This window comes from Tyto alba, unplaced genomic scaffold (genome assembly GCF_018691265.1).
Source record: "Tyto alba isolate M040663 unplaced genomic scaffold, T.alba_DEE_v4.0 Super-Scaffold_14, whole genome shotgun sequence".
Classification (NCBI taxonomy): domain Eukaryota; kingdom Metazoa; phylum Chordata; class Aves; order Strigiformes; family Tytonidae; genus Tyto; species Tyto alba.
This window is the reverse complement of record NW_024881276.1, coordinates 40682597-40704305: the sequence shown is the minus strand read 5'-3', so window position 1 is coordinate 40704305 and position 21709 is coordinate 40682597. Positions and strand designations below refer to the sequence as shown.

Sequence of the window (21709 nt, the reverse complement as noted above, 5' to 3'; positions counted from 1 at the left end):
TATTTAAAACAACTAAAATGAAATTAAATAGTTACTGAAGTCCAGACTGCCTTCTCCCTATGTGCAGAGGTTTGTGGGCTGGTTCTCATCACACAAAGAATTGCTTTGGAAATGGTATTGATTGACATTTCCAGGTTACTGAAGACCTTCAAAAGGTAATAACACTTGCCCACCAAAAGGCATGTTAAATTATTTTCAAGAAATTCGGTGGTTTGGTTTTTTTTCCCCCTGAAGCCTCTTGTGTAGATACTGTTTTTAGTGTTTTGATTCCAACTTTGTGCTAGTGCTGTGGGAATCACTGACTCTTTCACCCAACTAGACCTTGATATCTGTTAATGTGAAGATAGTCTGTTGGAAGTAGTTGGCAGTAGAATCAAATGGGAATTGATACACTGTTATTTACAGCTTTGTTGAAAATAATTCTGGTAACTAAAACATTTGAATTGTTTCCAGATTAAGGTGTTTTTTTTAAGTATGTGTTAAATATGTATGTTTTTTTTTTTTTAAGTATATGTTAATTTTTTTTTTTTTTTAAGTATATGTTAAATATGCTTAAATGAGGAGTAGAAACAGTTTGGAATGTTCCACTAATAAGTGCATGCTTCTAAGAGGAAAAAGGAACTGCTTTTAGTATGGGGGAGAAAATCTACCCTACAGTTTCCAGTTAAATAGTACTGAATAACAAGGAGAATTTGTGTACTTAATGTAAAAATGCATTAGTAGACCAGATGAATTTTTGACTATTGTGTCCCTATTAAAAACAAATTAATAATGATATTGTTCTTGTAGTTTACCTGAGAATGTGATTAATGTTCAGTATTACATATTCTAGTGTATTTTGGCAATATGAAAACCTGAATATTTAACAAGAACACAGTTTCAAATTAAAGTAATAAATCAGAGTTACTGAAGTAAGGCCTGCAGTATGCCACACTCCTCGATGGGCATTGAGAGAGTGGTGTGTTGTCCCACATACTTTTGGCAGCAAAACCCTCTTTATCAGCTACTGCCTTTCCAGTCACGCTTGTGTTCACGTCTTTGCTACATGCTCTGCTGATTACCTTGGAAAAGGGCAATGCTGTAACTGTTCAAGTGACCTTTCAGTTTATTTTCTCCTGTGTAATATGAAACATGAGCTAACACTGTCGTAGTCACCCGATTTTGAGAAAGAAATCTGTCTCTATACAGTTCTGCAGCTTTCTGCTCAAATGTGATCAAGTTTCTCTGTAGTTATGTTAATTCAAAAAGAACTCCATCAAATTGATGTAGATATCATCAGAACAGAGCAGCAAATTATGGTAGCTAAAAGAGGGTTTTTAGTGTACAATTCAGGCATAATTAAGACTACTTAGCAGAGAGATAGTGAGACAATTACTATTAAATGAAGAAATCTCACACCTGAAGTGTTGATCTGATAAATGTTCAGATATGTAAAACGAAATAGATGAAGTATGCCCCTGGTAAATTTGTTTCCTTATACGCTGTTGCATTTAAGGTGATGAATTAATTTGGTAAACGTTCTAGCTAGTCCTCAGAGATTAGAGGGTCTAGGGGTCGGCTGGATTTATCTCTTAATAGGTATGCCAATTACTGCCGTGACTATAGGCCTTACACCCGTTTCACGAACAGCCCACGTGCTGTAGGTCTGGTTGCCTTCAAGAGAAGCAGTCAGGTTCATGAGTAACACAGTTTATTCTTATGCAACATCTGCAGATTCTTTGAGATTGCTTACGATAAATGCACAAACTGCAGAATAGCTATATAGCACCACAAACAAAAGTGATTGCAATCACACATTTCCCAGGTAACCAGTTGGTGTAGTTGAGGGCACAAATCTTACCAAAAGGTGTCCCTTCTCAGGGGGCGGGGGGGTGGGATGATGAGGAGCACAAATCCATTTGATCTGTCCTTCCGATTTGGTATTGAATTCTCATCTCTCTGAGTTTGTATCTAACTCCGAGGGATGAGAATTCAATACCAAATCTGAGTCCTTGGTTTCAGGTACAGTTGTCCAACATCTTGGGTACTGGCAAACTGGGAAAACAAAAAAGAAGATTGCTCAGCTTCTGTCTAACTGGCTTCCAATGAGTTAGAAAAAGGGCGTTGTCCATTTGGTATTGAATCGATGGATTTTTTTTCCAGAACTGTCTTTTGCTTCCCGATCATAAAGGTTCTTTGGAGTGGTTAATACCATTGCTACCATTCTAAACTGTGGTACCTTGACTAACACGGGTTGTCCTGTGTAGAATCCCATAGCATATTCTCCATGTTTCTTATGTACCTGTGGTGCTGTAGTTGTAGCAGTAACACAAAAAGGTTTCATTTTGGGACAGCCATTTCTGCTCTATCTATAGTTTAATTGATAGATGGCGTTGGAGAGTTGTAAATGTCATCCAGTCCCATGGCTTTTAGCAAATTACTTGACCAGGCCATTTGTTTGTTCAACAATACCGTTGGCCTGGGGATAATATAGAGTATGAAATACTCAGCAGAGACCTTCTTCTTTTGCCCATTCTTGTAGTATTGCAGTAGAAAAGTAGGTTCCATTATCACTTTCAGTCTCCTCTGGAAGGGGTAGGGTGATAAATCATTCCTTCAGACTATGGACTATAATTTCTCTATTGACAGCAGTAACAGCTGTGGCCATGGTAATTCCTGAAATAAGTTCTACTCCTACCAGAATATATATATTTTCTTTATTTTTCTCCTGCTGAGGGTCGTAGATATTCTATGTAATATATTTTCCAGGTGTGCTATGGCGTTTTCCCATCCTGGATATGTAAGGGAGGTGCTTTACCCGGATGATCTCTGCTGAGTTGTAAATGACAGTGTGAACAGGCAGTTGCTATTTGTTGACATAACTTTACAGAAACAGACCATCTTTGGGCTATACCTTCCCAATATAAATTGGCTCATCTGCTGTGGTCTTGTTTCCTGGGTAGCCACTCAAGTAAGCATTCCCACTCATGATCATCATTTACGACACCAACTTGTCGCAATCGGGTAAGGGTATCAACTCATTAAATCAAACAGCTATAGATGTTGATTGATTGTGTCCTTTCACCCAACCAATACGTAATGTTTGCTGTTCTTCTGTCTCTAACAACTGTTTCCAGCTGTCAGTTTGCCAGACTGGGACTATATTCACTTGCCAATTGTTAGCTGCCCAGTGTCCTATCCACTCTGCTCCCTTAAAGACTGCATGAGTCAGTATAGATATGGTTGGCACCATCTTGTGCTGCTAGTAGGGCTGCCCTAAGTTCCCCTATTTGTGCACTCCCTTTGCCTGTTTCACTTAGCCTGTCTCCTGTGGCCACATTCAGTGCCACCACCTTATAATTCCACTCATCATTTTGTCTATGGGATGATGCATCAGTAAACCATACCCCTTTGAGGTTACTACCCTCTTTTAATGGAGGTGCATCCCTAATGGGAGATGGTTTGCTTGGTGGGGTTTGAAATAAGAAATCGCTGTCTGTATCTTTTTGGAGTTTAGGTACTTTGATCTTACCTTTTGTAATAAGCATGATTTCATGATTTCATTAATGCTTTCTAAATAATCACACTATTTATGTGCTGTTGGTTTCTGGGTAATGCCAGCAGGTGGTGTTGCACCTTTTTGGATTATGTCTCAAAGACGGAAGGGTTCCTGGATAATTACACTTTTTTCCCTTTATGTGTTTACTCAACTCAGCTTTTGTACCAATAATAACAAACCCTCCTTGAGATCTGAATACCTGGTTTCAGTATCCCTGAAGGAGCGAGAGCTAAATTCTGGTGGTCTCTTGTCCTTCTGGTCCTCATTGCCACAGATTGCAATGGGAGCCATGTTCATTGAATCCCCGTTCTACATGGATTGATTCAGTTGGGTGTACAGGGCCTAATTATTGGAATAGTCTTAATTCTTTAATCAGTAAATCTAATGCAATCTCATGTTGTTCAGTCCACTCCCATGATCTACCCCTTTTGACTAGGTTGTACAAAGGATGGTCAATAATAGAAAAGCCAGGAATGTGTTTGCACCAATAATTTAAAGTCTGTAAAACTTGTTGTAATTTCATTTTACTAGCTGGATTCTGTCCATGTTCTGTTTATTTCCAGGGTGTCCAGGGGAATGGAGGCAGCTCCTTTAATCCACCAGACTCTTAGGAACTTAACTCTTGTGCTGGCTCTTGACATTTGGATGGTGGAATATACAATCCTAAACCTGTCAGTTTTTCTTGTGTGTTTTCGATGGCATGCCTGACTTCCTCACGTTTTTCCCCCCCATCAGTATGTCATCAGTGTATTGATGCATTGTAACACTTGGCAGATGAGAAATATCTGCTAAGATTTTCTCCAAGGTGTTGTGGGCAATGGTGAGAGAGTGTTTATATCCTTGAGGTAACCTGTTAAAAGGTATATTGTATTCCTTTCCAAGTGAATGCAAACTGATCCTTATCTTGTTCCTGAAGTGGGATCATGGGAAACCTACCTTTAATATTTAGGGTTGCCATCCTGTAATAAGATGCTCCCTGAATTTGGGTCACTAATTCTGCTGTATTTGGCACAGCTGCTGTCAACAGGGCAGTGTTGGCATTCAGTCATCTATAATCAACTGTAAGACGCCACTGTCCATTCGCTTTTCTCACTGGCCACATCAGAGAGTTGTAGGGAGAATGTGTGCAAGTAATAATGCTTCTTGTTTTGTAGGTCTGCGACCACCCTGTCAATACTGACCAGAGTGTGTGGCTGATGGCGGAGGATATTTAACATCAGTAATTTTGGATGGAGGCAAAGGTATAGGTATTTCTAGTGAATTGATACTTTTCAGGTTCACCTCACCCAGCAAAACTTCATACTGATCCATCCAGGGAGTTTCCATACTCTACCATACAATAGGTCAAATCCTAATATGTTGGAGGCTCTGACAAGAACTTCAGCTCGGGTCAACCTTTTTTCCCCAGGGAGTAGCAGAGTAATTTTTGCAGTTGGACATTTTTTTTATGATACCATCAATTCCTGTAACAGCTACTTCGCAATGGCAAGGTTTCACATTTAAATATTCAGCAGTTTCTTTATTAATTACTGACACTTGTGTAACTGTGTCAGTGAGAATATATGCAGATTTTCTTTGGACCAATCAGAATACTGATAATTGAGTCAGGACATTTGTTTGAGAGCTATTGTAAAGCTAAAACCTGCTGGGTATGGTGGCTCACTGCCCTCCCTGGGAACATCAGTTTTTGTTGGGGGATCTTTTAAATCAATCAAGTCTTGCTGTGGGACTGAAGGTAGAGTCCTGGCAGGAATGAACTTGTGTCCACCCAGATGGCTAGGTTTATTTCGTTCGATTTTTTGTTCTAATAATTGGACCAAAACTCAGAGGTCAGGTGTAGTTATAGCTTGTGAAAAGTGGCACAATGCTCCCAAGGCTAGAGCTTGTTGCCATGAGGTATTTTGGTCTGGATTAAATAGTTTTTCAGATTCTGGCCTATGTGTGTCAGCATGTATTTGACAGACTCACCAGGAAATTTCGGGTGGCTTCCCAGAGGTTGGTCCAACCCATCCCATGCAGTGCCTGCAATTCCCCAATTCCTGAACAAATTCATTCCAGGTAGGTATGTGAATTTGGTCTCTAGGTGGTTGCGCTGCCGCTGCAGCAGCATTCAGCATGATGCATGTGGAGAGGATCTTGGACATTTAATACATACATTTTTAGACTATCTGGAAGGCCATGAATGAGAACAATGAATCTGGCCAGATCAATGGGAGCTAGCATTGGGGATCGACACAAAACGTTCCTGTCATACATTGCTTGTGTATGTGCTGCCTTTTTCACACAGGCTGCTAGATCTGAAAAGCCTGAAGTTGTAATCACGAGAGGATCTCCTCTCTCCTGTGTGTCTATGCTTCCAGCCCAATAAGCGGCTCAAGTAGTTATTAAGTAATGGTGATTACCTGGAGTGGTGGTTAGGAAAAGTCCAGGTCCCCAACAGTCCTCTGCCGCCTCCTTCTTCACTCAACAAGACCTGATCCCTGCCTCTGTGGGAAACTTTACATACATACTCCGTTCCTGTTTCATCCATGAGTCAAGAATATTTTTCCTGCAATTTAGCTAAATCAGTGGGAGACCAGGGTATGGTAGTTTGGACTTCTCAGTGTCCATCATCAACTAGTTCAGTCTTAATGGTTGAAGCTTTATTGGTTCTGACATAAAGTCAGTGTATTTTCCTAAGTCACTGTCATTATACCAGTTGTTTCTGTTCCAGCTTTCAGGATCGTCACAACATACTAAATGAATATGTTGGTGTGAATTAGAACATGTTGGATCAATTCATTTATTGAACTTTTCCTGCAGCTGTTCCTCTCATTTCTCAGCTGCAGTCAATAGTTTAACTGCTCTGTTTTACTTAAAATTTCATTTACTAATTTTTCTATTTTTCTCTGTGTCTCCCTTTCAAAAGCCAATGATGCTTTACGTACCTTATTTTCTGATTCCATAGCTTGATATTCTACATTTGCAATCTTTTTGAGAGTGGGTGGCCTTTTGATTTCCTGTTGCATACATGATAAACAAGTCCCCAAGATTGCACAAATAACTCTTTTATCTTTCCCTATTTTTACTCTTTGTTGACTCTTACACTGTATTTTTCATTCTACTACTTTGTCCTCATCTTTCCAGAATTTCTGGTTCCATTCTATCCCTGCTTGGAATGGTGCACAGTTATGTTCCTGAAGCAGTTTATCCATGGCAATCCTGTCCGTGACACCACTTTAATGTTGCATTTAAAGGGATGAATTAATTTGGTAAGAGATAAATACCTTTCAATTCTAGGAGTCCTGAGATTAGAGGGGCTAGGGGATGGCTGGACTTACCTCTCAATAGATATGCCAATTACTGCCATGACTGTAGGCCTGACACGGGTTGCACAAACAGCCCATGTGCTGTAGGTCCGGTTACCTTCAAGAGAAGCAGTCGGATTCATGAATAACACGGCTCATTCTTATGCAACATCTGCAGATTCTTTGAGATTGCCAGTGATAAACGCACAAACTGCAGGTTGGCTGTCTAGCACTACACAAAAAAATGATTTCATACACTTAATTCACAGGTAATCACTCAGCGTAGCTGAGGGCACAAATCTTACCAAAACGTGTCCCTTCTCAGGGGCAAGGGGGTGGGCTGGGAGGGGGCAGGGGGGCAAGGAGCACAAACCCATTGATCTGCCCTTCCAATTTGGTATTTAATTCTTGTCCCTCAGAATTAGATAGAAACTTGGGGTAGTATTTATCAAAGTGTGTAGGTGTGAATGGGTGGGACTGTGGTCAAGCCATGGTTTCTTGAGTAATGACACAGCACGTTCCTTGGTGCCATGTGTGTGCAGTTGTTCTGGGGAAAGAGGAAGAACAGGAGATAATGTCCGCATAGTTGTGCAAAATATTTCTTGAGAAAAATGGAAGAACAGGATCACACAGCCCCCACCTCACTTTGCATTCCTCCTTGGTGCCATGACAACACAAATCATTGGATCTTCACCCTGTCCTGTGTTTGTTGTGGGCACCAGGTGTTAAGGAAATGTGTATTTTGCAGTTCTTTAGCTGTTTTGTGTTTCTCACACTCTCAACATGCGAAGAAAAAACACATAGAACTCCCATTATTTTATAATTGCTGTTTTATTTAGACTGTTCCCTCATGACAGGGGAGCTGTCTTTAGTGCTTTGGCAGTGACAGAATATACATAGCTGTGATGTTCCAGGAGGTTGTAACACAGCTTTGTATCGTAAGGTTTTTGGGGGTGGCTGTGGTTTTTATGGGGGGTTGTCTTTTAGGGTTTTTTGTTTGTTTGTTTTTAAAAAGTAACTACCTTTTATCTCAATAGATGGTAAAAGATAAAATGGCTTTCTTGTAGCAAGTGTTAATACTTATGTATAGACTTCTCTTTGTTCTCCTTTCACTTGATGTTTCTAAGTAGTATGCTAGGCTTCTGATGGAAAGAAATTGCCTCTTGCTCCTTCTAAACACTAGTAATTTGTTACACTTACCCTCTGAGGTTCATCTATGTTTCTAATAAACTGAAGAGGGTGATAGATGAACAAACATATGTGGATGTGGGTAAGGGCCTCTAAATGTTTTGGGGAAGAGCATTCTTAGTGGAATTACCTTAGGTAAGTCAATGGAGCAATTATTGCTAAATTATTGCATTACGTTTGCATTTAATACATCTTGTAATCACTCCTGCATTTAGTTATGAATTGAGTGCTGTGTATGTTGGTTATGAAGCTAATGGCAAAACCAAAACAGTTGTGGAATGCTGGTGAAGTCACTAAGTTACCCTAAAATTTCAGTAGGGAAGAAGTTTGCTTCTAGTCCCCTGTATTGTGCAGAAAGCACAGTGCCAGAACATGACAGCTAATAATCTTCTAAGATACTACTGAAAGATATTTATCTTCATTAGACTTCACAGGTTATAGGTCTTTACATCTCTATTAGAAATAGAAAATAGTAGTAGGATGTCAAGAAAAACTCTATAGTTTCCCTTTGATTTCTGACAGTTTTTGTTTTGTTGTGTTCCTACTACTAGACTGTTTGTTGTTAGGGCTTGCATGTTGCTGCACTTTAATTTGGAAGAAGTTGATGCTGAGTCAGTCACTTGTCTTGAATAACTCTCAACAGAGCAAGTGATTATTCATTAATCATCCCCAAGCAAATTTTTTTTTTTTTAATTTTTAAGACACTGCATTTAATTTGAGACGTAAAGCTGCGTTACCTCTCTATACTGAAATCATGAAACATCCGAAGAGATTTGGGAGTTAACATCAGTTTGCTCACCATGAAAGTGCCCCAAAATTGTAACTACTGCAGTGAGGTGTTGTGGGTGCTGTTGCATTTATTTTTAAAACTGATTCTGCTTCCATTTCTAGTGTAGCTTCCAATATTACACGTTTATAGTAGTTGGAGAGAAGTCATAAGGACACTCAATGCATTTACTTGAAGGATCTTTTTGGATGTAGCTGTTGAAAAGGTGCTGTGTTCATGGGATTCAGCAATAGCAGGCTCTACTGAATCTCTTGTCTTTCTTCCATTTGCTTAGTAAATTTTAAAGAAATCTCCTGGGGAGACCAGAAAAGCACAGAGCAGAGCTGTCCTTTTTGTTGGAAAGGAAGAAAATAAAAACTGCATGTTGGCATTCGTTATCTGCAGAGTATAATTAAAAAATGGAAAAGTAGCTGTTGAAATTTTTGCCTGCCTTACTCTTAAAAGTACTCTGCTGGGTGGTCTTTTTAGTAACTAGTAATAAAACATTTTTTTGGTAGGAATCAGAACAGAAATGGTTTAACTGTGCAAGTTCCTTATTGGAATAACTGTATCTCCAAATTATTTGGATAACAGTTAATTTTATTACACCTGAAAGAAATTTAATATCATTGGACAACCTTCAGAATCCTTAGTTTTCAGCTGAAAATGTGTGTTAAATTCTCTCTGACTTGGGGGAGGCAATGTACTTGTGTAGTGAATAATTTTAGTGTAGAGCAACTGGAATCTCTGGGAAATTCATATTTAGCCACACACAGAGTTCTTCAGATCATCATTTTAGAAACATGTAACACCTTTACTTCTAACCTGCAGAAAAGCAAATTTCGATTTTTTGTTACAGTTTTTTGACCTTTTCATTGTTCACAGGGATCATAAGATGGAGTGGATCTGTACCAAAACAGGAGTGTTTTGATGTTCTCTCCATATCAGTAGGTGAATATGAGCATCACACTGCCTGACTTCTTTTCCCCACCTCTGGCCCCAGTTTTCCTGCACTGTCACAGTGAGCTTCATTCAACAGCTCTGGAAACAAGTGTGCAATCTCAATGTCATTCCAGGGATGTGATGGTTTGCATTCTTATGTACAAGAAGTATGAATGCTTTAATCAAAAACCCCAAAGTAAAAATGCCCAGAGGAGTCAATGGAGCCGTGTTCTTTACCCTTTAGTATTAAGACTGGAAAGCTGCAGGAGAATTTCAGGTCAGTGTAAGCAGAGGATGATGGCATGTTAGCCCTCAGAGGGGGCTGTTAGGAAGTTAGGAAGATCCTATGATTTCAGCAAAGCACTGTAGCAGTTTTCCAGTCATAGTAACAAGTGTGGGAGGGACCCAAGGCAGTTCTGAAAACGGAGTTCAGAAATCTCAGGAACTTCATAAATAGCATTGTTCATGATACATCAGTGATAGTACAGGAGAGGATCTGATGTCCTCTCTGCTTTGCTATTCCAGTTTTATTATAATGCTGATACAGCTGCTTCTCTGGCAGGGAAGAGTGGAAGGCTGAAAAGAAGATGCAGCATTCCCCTAAGCGCCTTCATGGTTAAGTTGTTAAATAGGATAAGTGGTATTTCAAAATGTAAACCACTTAAGCTTTCTTGTTTAAATAAGGAGGAAGGGGAGAAACAAAACCATTTTTTCCCTTTCTACTTTTGATATTTTAGTCTTTCCAATACATAAATTGGAATAAATGTAAAGAAATGTGGCAGACTTAAGTAGCTGAGAGGTTTTTTTTGTTTTATTTTGGACTGTAGCTTTATTTTTAACACTGACATTACTGTAAATGTTTATATAAATTGGAAAATGGGAGGGTTTGTCAGCAGAGTGTACCTTACTGGGCATTTTCTTTCATATCCTTTTCCATTTGTTATCTGCAGAATTGGGCTTTCCATATGATGCTAGATACCATTATCAAAATATCTCCCATTTGCTTTGATGCTTTGAATAAATTAGCGTTAATACTGGACCCAATACTGTAGAAATAATTTATGACAAAAAAGCTGGTGTGGACAAAAGGAATCTAGAAGATGAATAGCTACTAAAATCAACATCATAAGCAGAAGAGGGACTGAAATGATTAATTTCATTATTGACACCACAGGTCTTAAAATAAGCTGATTGACTGTTCTATAAACTGCAGTAACTATAACTTTATAAAAAGGTATGAGAATGGGCATAAAAATGTCTTGAAGCTTTGCAGCCATCTTGGAGTTTGGCACCAGACTGATTAATTGAGGGTATCTTGTAGACTACTAAGGTCTTTTTGGTTATACTAGTTTCTGTTTAGATGATTGTGATGCCTAAGGAACTAAATCTTATCTGGTTAAATCTAAAAGTTGAAAATACTAGAATAACTTCTTGTCATTTTATGGCATAGCCAGGAAGGAGTTAGTGCCTCTGGTTGCTTGGAAGAATAAAGACCTGAAGGCTTTATGTGGAGCCCTAATTCAGTATTCTGATTTACCATCAGACTTCTTTCATAGTCTGCCAAAAGTCTTATTTCACTAAGGCAGTTGACTTTGGGGAGAAAGGGGAGGCTTAACTTTTTTATTTTTATGCTCCACATTGAAGCTACTAATTTTAACATATGTCTGAGACTTTGGATGGGATCAATAGCTGAATTAAGTGAGTAGTGATAGGAACCGCAGCATCAGGAGGGTTTTGTATAAGAACTGTATAGCTTTGTACTGAAGTGAAAGATTTCAGGCCACTTTTTTTCTCTGATAACTGTATACTTCTATAAGTTTTAGATCTCTAGATATCCAGATGCTTTAGTGGTAGAAGTGTGCAAGATAAGTGCTCACCTGAAATGTAAACCCTTGAAGTGGCTACTGACTTAACACTGTATTTACTCCTTTACTATAAAGGTTATTTTATTGGTAAGATACTTGCTTTCTGGATAGCCATTATACTAATTCATGTTTGATGTTTTAATCCTGCTTCTATGGAAAGTCAGCCAATTCCTACACTTCCATTGTAAGGCTTTAAACAAAGCTGTGTATAAAGCATGGGATTTAAAGCAATGCTGTGTTACAAATTATGAATGTAACAATAGGAAAAGACTGTTGTGACCCTCTTTAAAATGATGTTTACAATTACGAGTATTTCAGAGAAATAGTAGTAAAGGAGAGGGAAAAATGCTGGTGTAAAAGTACTATTCTGTTGCCAAATGTTTTGTTTCAAGCTGGATGTATGTGTGCTTGGGGAATGCTAGGTCTTTGTTTCCAGGATGTCAGAAGAAAACATCTGATTTCAGTGTTTTAGTTTTAAAACCCATTGGTCTGTTAACGGAAGTGAGGCGGGTGGATATGGGACTTGAATTGAAAAGCTTGCTTTTTCATAAGAACTCCAGGAGCAGGTAATATACCAAAAGCAGCTCCCTTCTGCCATTCGCACTTGTCAGGTGTGTTTTGTCATACCTGGCTGTAGTAAGGGACATAATGTACAATTCTTCCCAGTTACATCAGACATTCTGTATCTGAAGTTCTGTGGATTCTGCTGTTATTCTATTTAGTTTTCCGTCCCAAAAATAGTGTTTGTACTTTTCAAGGCATACCCGAGTACAGTTTTTACCTTGTAATCCTCTGCGGTGTCAACTTTGCAGGGAAGTAGAAAAATCTTAAAAGACTTTGCAGTCACTTGTTAAGCTGTGAAGACTTGAAAAGTATGAAGGCAGAAGTCAGTGTTTCTTCTTGACTTGCAGCTCTGGATGCTGTTGTTGATTCTGTTCACACGTCCAGAATTTTAAGAGATTGTATCACCCTTGAAATGTGTCCACAGTCTGACTATATATATGTCATGTGAGTATATATGCATAACTGAACATGACATGACTTTCAGTGTTAAAAGGGGATCATGAAATGCAGTCTTACCAGTCTAATGGCTGTCTCTCCTTTTTAACACTTGTATGCTATTAGTGAACAATCGAAATATTTGAAATTGCTTGAGCAAAAAATTTTTCCTGTCATTTTCTTTGTGTAATTCTGGGGTTTCAGATTGGAAGATAGGAAAATGTTTAACAAGCTTCAGTAATATACAAGTAAAAACCACAATTTCTATGAAAGCAAAACCTTAAGTTTCCTGAATCTGGATCATGAGCATGCATTCAACTCGATCCTTTCCTTTAAAGTAGCAACAGGACACAGAACTATACTTTTGCTGTTTTATAAGACCACCTATGACAAGTAACCTTGTTCTGCGTCCAGATGTGTTTCATCTCCTGAGATGAGTATTTAGAGTAGTTCACAGCACAAGTAATAGATCAGTTTCAAAAGTTGGTGGTTTTTTTGTGAACTTCGAGCAAGCTACAGTTCTATATTTGATAATTTCAGGAGGTGGTTAAAAAAAAAAAAACAAAACAAAACAACAAAACATACTGAATGCTTTCTAGATTATCATCTAAAAACAGTTATGGAGAGCACTTTGTTTCAAAAATCATGATTTCTGCAGTGATGATGCAACAGTAGTATTTGATTTAACTTGCTCTGTTTCAAGCAGTGTGCTTGTGTACAAATATAAGGAGCATTGTTACTTGGTGTACATGATGCTGTATTACTTGTTCAAAATAGGTCCTATATAAAAGCTATTATTGTAATAATGTTCTACATCTCCAATAAACAACTTTTATAATCTACTTCCTTCCTTGACCCCCCCCATCCTCCAAAATAAATGACTTTTTTTGAACATGTAATCTTGCTCATCACTATTGCAAAACGAGTAAAAAGAGTAGTCTTTTGTTACAGTAATACTCATGATCATTTCACACACTAAGAGTCATGGTCTCTTTGTGTCACAATCTCTTTGTTGTCTTTCAGTAGATTCAAAGTTTAAGCAAGAAGTTGAAACAGTGGATGTACTCTTAGTGCTTCTGTAACAAGAATCCAGAGTTTTACATGTATGTTACTGTTAGTGGTTTTTCCCAAAGACATAAATAACATAATTGCTTTCTGAAAGTCCATTTTCATCTCTCCCACCTCATAAACCCACTTGCAAATCCTGAATTTGTTTGCTGCTTATTTCTTCAAAAGGAGATGAATGGGCTTGATTCTCCTTTGCTAGGGGGGACTCATCAAGGAAGAGCAGTAGGCCATCGGCATGTCTGCTTCCAGGTTATATAATGTGTATTACAGCCTTTTTCTTTTCTGCACAGAGATTTCAGTCCTTCTGTGACCTGCTGCTCATCTCTGTTAATAAATGTATCATTTCCTTCCTCTCCAGCTTTGAGAGAATTGTATGACGGAATTTTGTTTAAAGATGCTTACCACTTCTTCCACTTTTTCCTGAATGTGGGAAATACCACATCCAGGCAAAGGTTTTCTTAAAGCTGTGAAAATGTATTTGTATCAAGTATGGGGAGGAAAAGATTAATTTTAAGTAGATAAAATAGAAAAGGTATTTTGGAATAGGTTAAGTGTGTCAAACTCTTTTTCAGTTAAATCTTTTCTGGAGTTACAACAGCTACCTATAGCATATACAGGAGGGCTCCTGCTTTAGCTGCAGTGGAACTAGTTAAAAATAATACGGTATGGGCATCAATTTTGAAACAGCTTATGTATGGCTGAGAAATAGGAATTTCCAGATAGGACTGTTGTCTTGTATAATGTAACCAATACATTTTAAAGGAAGGCTTAAAATCATAAAGCTATAATCAAAGTACCCTTTCCCCCCCCAACAAGAACCCTTCAATAATGAAGTAATTTTGGCTTTACCAAATGACATATGTTGAACTTTTGAGGCTGTTTGTGACTTACTCTGTGTTTCTGTATTTAAACTTTATTTACATAAATCTTTCTGTGATTGCAATAGGTTAAAACTTAAGCCTGTCAGCTGGGTTTGTGTATATATCTAATACACTTATACCTGGAAATCTGACAGAATATTCTCTCCCAAACACTATAATTGAAATTGATTATCAGAGTGGTAATAGTTAGTAATACACTTCTGAGGATTATACCCATGAGCAAATTTTAAAGGAATGATGCAGCTGGATGGGCAAAAAGATCTAAGTGTATTTTCTATAGTGTATCCTGAGGTATTTTCAAATCTTGGTCTTTATGAAGACTGATGCTCACCTTTAATAAAAACTTTCTGGGAGATTAACCTTGAAAGTAATCATACTGCTCTAATGTAGGCAATGTTATTTTACCTTAACCAGTAAATAGACATTTTAATAATCTACTTTGACCTAATTAAGGGCCAATTCTAAACCAAAACTTTAAAACAAATCACCAGAACTTTAAAACAAATCACAGAGTGTTGTCTAAGCCCTGACACTGAAACAAGCTACCTTTTTTTAAAAAAAAACAACCAAACAAACAACACAATAGGTATGATCCCATAGTGCTGTTTTGCTGCTTCACTGTTTCTGTTTCCTTTTTCAAAATACAGTAAGTGTAACAAGGCAGAAAAGGTGTTCTTGCTGAGATTCTTACTAGTTTTTATACATTTCAGAAGACTCCCTTCCATTTATGGACAACACAAACACATTTATAATTTACTTTGGGGATGTCTTATTTAAAAACAAAAAACCCACTCTACAGGTAGCGTTAATTAAATGCTTAACTGAAGCTTTTAGCTGTGCTTCACATAATAGGTCATTTTTTAGGGGTCAAAGTTGACCCTCTTGTTTATATTGTACACCCGATGTGTGTTTCTTGAATCGATGGAAACTTCTTCAAAAAAAACATAGCAAAATGTCAAAAACATCCAAGCTGTTAGTAGCAATTTTTTTCTCTAGAAATTAGGGCATTTTGAGTCCTACTGCTATACCTAGCCTATAGGCCAAATAATTACTTCCATGAAGTGGTAATTTTGTTTCCAAATCGTTGGAAGGTCAAGGGACTGCAGTCTGGTTGATGGCCTCTGTAAAGAGGTTGCCTAAGGAGCTGCTATCTGCAAGTGCCAGTCTGGTTTCTCCATACTTACATGCTGTACTGCAAACTTTTCAGTGTCCTGAGATTATATGTCTATTAAAACTGGCTGTGAGAGTTGCAGCAGGCCTATACAATTCTCCCTAGGAGGCCTGTGTCCAGAATTAATAAGATGGAGGAAAAAGTGCTAGGCTGTGCAGAGTGTGAAGTTCTCCTGTTGTGTAGTAATACTATGATTTCTTGACTGCCAATCAGAAGTTATAGTCTTAGACTTAAAGTGCAAACTGTTCCCATAAAGAAGAGAGAATACAGGCAAACATGAAGATTGCCACTTTGCAATGTGTAACTACCATGAAAAAATTGTATGGTTTGTATTTTATACTTTTTCTATTTCTGTAGAGAACAGTGAATCTGATATTGTAGTCTTAGGACATAGTGTGACAGTGTGTCTCACCTAATGTTTTGGTTTTTTCCTTTTTTTTTTTTCTTTTTCTTACATTTACTAATGTAAGAAAAGCCCGTACTAAGCTTTCTAAAAACTTATCCATTTTCTTTGAAAGGTATTCTCTGTTTTATCACCACTTGAAGAACATTGAGGAAAATGAAGGAGGCCTTGATAAATTTTCAAAAAGTTACAAAACGTTTGGAGTAAATCAGTTTGTGGATGGTGGAATATATTGCAAAGAATGGGCACCAGGAGCAGAAGCAGTGTTTCTCGCAGGTGACTTCAGTAAGTATTTTTAGGAATATTTCTTATCTCTTCTACTATGTTTTAGGTCAATATCCTCTGCACTTAAAGACAATTTTGTAGAAATGATGAAATTCTAGTAGTAAAAATGTATGTCATGACTTATACTAGTCATACTTTTATACTACATTGCAGTAGCATGAAAATGTACATATTTCTATTGTATGGTCAGTATTACGTGTAGCTTCTTTTTTTTTTTTAATACCCACAATGGCTTATGTAAAGGATCTAGCCTGATTACACTGCAACTTTAGGCTGCATCTAAACCACCTGAGTTTCTTCCTATAGCTTTACAATTAGGCTTCTATAAAACTGTATGCAGAGGAGAAATAACAGTGGAATAACTTGCTTCATCTTCTTTTACTGATCTAACAGAAGTGTGTTGTCCAAGGACCAAGGCTCTTCAAAATTCCCACTCATCATGAGAGTGTAGACAAAAGTCCTGCTGGAAAATGGTAACCTAAAATCAAACTAACTTGCTTGTGAAAGAGCAGGTAGTGTTCTCTTTTAGGGGATGAGAAGGAAGAGTGTTAGCAGAACAGGAAGGTGGCGGGATTACATGGAGGAGAATTGCGTTGCTTACTCCAAGAACCAGGAAGGTGAATCACCCTCTTTGAACTTGAAACAAAATACAAATTTTCTCCTTAATTGGAAATCTAGCTACACTCAAATCATGTTCTGCAAGTTCTTAAATGAAAGTGATGTGCATTTTTGATCTTAAATTCTGCAACACTAATTCCACTCCTTTTTGTTTTGTGTTTAGGGGGATTTTTTTCGGTTTTTCCCTTTCACCTCTTTACCTTCTTCAGGGTTAGATATTAGTCCATCAAGGTACTAGGGATTTCATTGCTGACTCTTACTGAACTGGGACTCTATGAAAATATTTTGTTCCTTTAACTACATTTCAGAAGTATGCAGTGTTATTTATCCAACTTCTGTTTTGTGGAAATACTGATCTGGTGAATGTTCATCATGTGTATTTATATTACAAAAAATATATATATAACTTGCCAGTTTGAGCCAGTTTACTGCTGCTTAAACAAAAAGTTAAATGCTGATTTTCATTCTTTTATCCCTGTTTAAGGAAACTATGAGGGGGTAATAATCTTGAAAACTGTATGTGCTTAGATAATTTTAAAATAAGACACATTACATATACCATTAGTTGTAGTATCTGATGGTGCTTTCTAAAGTACTGTGGTTAAGCTGTAAAAATGTGCTATAGTAAAGAAATAAATGGACTACCCTGGCAGTGGTTTTAGATCCATTGTTTTTCAGTGCTTCATAGCAGTCAATTCTAGTACTGTTTTCCATAGTCCCAAGTTCAATACACTTATAAATAGAATAAGCAAAATAAAGTGTTTAAATATTCACGTTGTGCTTCAGTTTCCAAACAGTCACAAATGCTTCTATTTTAATTCTCAGAAATTTGTATTTTCTCTAAGAACTCAGTGGGATGGTCTGTTCATTATTCACTGTGATAATTTGAGTCTACAGAAAATGATTATTTAAAAAAAATAAATAAACACTGTTTTTGACGCACAAGACAAACCGAAAAGTCAGTGAAACACTGTTTTCAGTTGTGATCCTATTTGACGTGGTTAACCTAGTGAATGATAGAGTAGCTTTCCTTGAAATACCCTTGTCTTATTATTGGAGTAGACACTGATAAAATAGGTTAGCGTAGTACTTGAATTTTAATATGGAAATCAGGTATGTCCTCTGATTCAAAACTGAATAATGAATCACGAGTATAGTTCACCTACTGTTAGATAATAGTCATTTCAGCTATCAATACTGACTGCAAGACAGCTAGATGAAGATACTTAAATATCTCAACTTTATATGCACAAATAAACAGAAAATTCTCTTCCTTACCTGTCTTCTACTTGCTGCAACCTTACCCATTGCTCAAGGTTTTTGTATTTTGATGGCTATAATAGTATTTGTTAAATTTCTCAACAGAGTTGAAGACTATAATACATTCATTTTAAATAAGTATTTTAATAGATGGCCATTTTAAAAATAGACTTTTAATTAAATTAATGTCTATTATTTTAAAAAGAGGATATAATTTGTAAATTGTCTTGTCAGGTTGAGAGGGGGAAAGTACACACATACCAGAATACAGTAGCTAAAAGCCATGATGGTTTTCTAATCTCTACTTCATTTAAAATATTTTATGTAATACATAGTACGAAGCAGAAATGAAGGACTAATATCTTAGAGTAGTTGTATCTAGATGCTAATGAAATGTGACAGTAAGAAGTCAAAAGACTAAAAAGAAATTCACTTTAATGTGGAAAAACTACATTTGTCCTATATATCATGTTCATCAGTCATAGTAAAGTATTCATTCCCAAAGGGGAAGATAATATACTTGGAAAGCCTGGAGGAATGGAAGATTGTCATTCAATTCAGATGAGCTTTAATAATATTCTGATGAGAAATTACGTTGTAAAACCCTAAGATTTAGATTCAGGTTGCTACAGATATGTTTAATTAAAACTGAATCCCTTTAACCTTTCTTTAAGTTTTCAAGCAGGTTAAAGTCTCAAACTAAATTTATGATTATATTGTATTTAAATTGAATATCAGGATTGTTTTTAATAAGATTTTTCTATAAAACTTTTTATAAAGAGAATTTTAACTGAACCATGTGGGGGGAAGTGGGAAATCTTACACAGAGAAACAAACATGAAACATAAATGACAGCAGCTCTTTAGGTTTTAAACTGATGGTCAATCCATGCTTTGTTTTTTAGTTCTCTTGTAAGATGATGGATAGCAGTGTTTTCTCTGTGTTGCTTAATATGATATTGTCTTCAAATCTCTTAGATGTTTGATGGAAAGACACACAAAACATTAGACCTTGCTATTTAATCTGATAAATTTGGGGATGAAAAACTAGTAAAAATTATAATGGTAAGTGCAGGCTGTATTACAGAAAACTTCTTTCAGAATTTATAATTAAGCTGATAGCTGATGATAACTTTATTATGAACTGTGCTTAAGATAAATATGAATAATTTATTTCTGTAATGATATACATGTGAAGCCTCAGTCCTGAAAATGTAGTTTTTTTGTGAATGACACTTAATGCTTTCTAGCAGACAATAAAAACTTTGATATTAAGGTATTCTGGTGCAAATAATGATATTTTTGTACCTCATTCTGAGACACTTTTAATGAATGGGATAGCTCCTATTTATAGAATAATTCTTAGTACCACTGTGCATTCTGAAAAAAAAGCTAGAATCTAGTAGTAGCACACAAATCTGTATTTGGATTGGAGAAAGAAGAATAAAAATTCAAGAAAATCCCAATACTTCAGAGTTCTTTTTGTCTCGCCTTTAAAACTCTGTAGTTGGAGAGAAGAAGGTATTCTATTTGTTGGTATTGTGGTACGATGTTTTACTCTGTCTGAAAAGTATTAAATGAACATCCAAAACCATTAAGATTTGTCAATTAGTACTTTTAGCATCTCAGTAAATCAAGTGTATGAGGCAATTAGACAGCTGAATTTCTGATACTAGAGGCAAGTATCAATATTATAGCTACCTTAAAAACTCTGTGATAACACACTGAGTATTTTAATTGCATGCTGTATTGCTGAGAAACTTGGTGACTACTGACAATTTATCGCTACTTTACAATCAACCATTTTAAAATAAGTCACTGAACTGCAAGTTTTGAGGGTAACCCACAGAATTTGTTTGGGAATTGAAACACTCAGAATTGTATTTGACCATGCGGAGACTCAATAGGTGATCTGTAAACAATGTTTTAATGTTTAAAAAAGTTACTGGCTTTAAGAAGCTTGAAGGAGTAAGTATGAATATGCTAATTTGGAAATATTTGATATAATACATTTTCTTACTTGTGTTGTGAACTTTAGTTCCTTTTTTCTTTGCCTTCCCTTCTGTCCCTCCCGGCTAACGTTAGATCTAAAATGTTGATTGCTCTGGAATATGTTTGGTTTGGTTTCTGCTTCTTTTTTCTTGTACTATTGGGGAAGGCTTCTGCAGGGGCTTAAGGGTGGAGGGAGGGTGGGCTGGTTGGTTCTAGGGAGCGATTTGTTTATTTAAACTCTGACAGGCTTCTTTCAGAGTGAAGAAAGGCGAACTGAAGCCACCAGCCCTCATAGTTTGGATACCAGACAGCTGACTGGAAACTTTCTCATACCTTAGAATGATATTCCCCCCCACTGACTTGACTCAAACTTGTACTGAAATGGTGTCTAGATACTACTGTGATATGATACGGAACTTCTTACTACTTTCTTCAAAGCTTTTTATAGAAAAATACCTAGATTTCACAAGTCAAGTCAAGTAGTGCTATATTTTTGTGGCTGCAGACAACTGAAAGCAGTAGACTGAAGTATAAGCTGCTATTAATATCCAGCAAGGCATCTTATCTGAGAAGTAATGACATTTGTTTTTATGTCAGTATTTGAGCTGTTTAATCATTTTTTAAGCAGATTATGTTAATGACCCTGCTGTTGAGCTGTTGGAAATCAGTCAGTGTAGAAGGAGCAAGACCTAATTAGCCACTGTGTAGAACAGTGTAGTATCCTTGGAGAATCTCTCTATTTCTGATCTGATTTCATATTCCAAGCAAATGGTATAAAGGTATCTTAGGGATAGTAGGATTTTGATGCCCCTTCCCTAGTCTGAACTGATATTTGTCTGATATCTTTTCCTCAAGGAAGCTGTGTGAATGCTTGCTGGACTCTGTATTCTCTTTAAGTGTCTTTCAGTTGATCAGAAGTACGTGGAATATAGAAATATAATTGCTCTGAGATGAGTTTATTGCACTTGAGAACTCAACCTCAGTTTATGAAGTTTCTTCACTTTTGGAAAAAAACCAAATAGTTACAACATTGCACTAATGTGTCATCTCTTACATTGGAACGAATGAACAATTTGGTCAATATGCAAGAAGTACTCCTTTCTCCTATGAGAAGCCAGAGAAGTGTTAGTTTCTGATATGAAACTCCAAGTTAAGCCATCAGCCTCAGAGCTGTATGGCTGTATACTTGTCAATGTGAAAACAAAGCTGGAGGATGTAACAAGAAGTCACTTAATTTATGATTTAACTGGAAGTATTGCATTTAAAACATGTTTTAATGACAGATGGTAGAATCCAAGTCATTATAGCTTTGTATTCAGTTTTAGATTAAAGCTCAGTTCATGATTCTTTGGCACGCTAAGGGTGCAGTTCTGAGTAAGAAGTTACCTTGTGCCTCATGTTGATGAGGTAGGATGTAATGTTTAAATATTTGGCTGTTTTTAAAAGA

General features: G+C 36.9%; 1 protein-coding gene across 3 annotated transcripts in view; it reads left to right on the top strand.

Annotated features, from left to right (window-relative positions):
- The window catches only part of GBE1 (1,4-alpha-glucan branching enzyme 1), a 172298-nt gene that overhangs the window by 26074 nt on the left and 124515 nt on the right, over positions 1-21709 (top strand). For all 3 annotated transcript variants that reach the window (XM_042788260.1, XM_042788262.1, XM_042788261.1), the window contains exon 2: positions 16224-16393. In XM_042788260.1, the coding sequence (XP_042644194.1) occupies positions 16224-16393 (170 nt within the window). The remainder of the gene's footprint in view (positions 1-16223; positions 16394-21709) is intronic.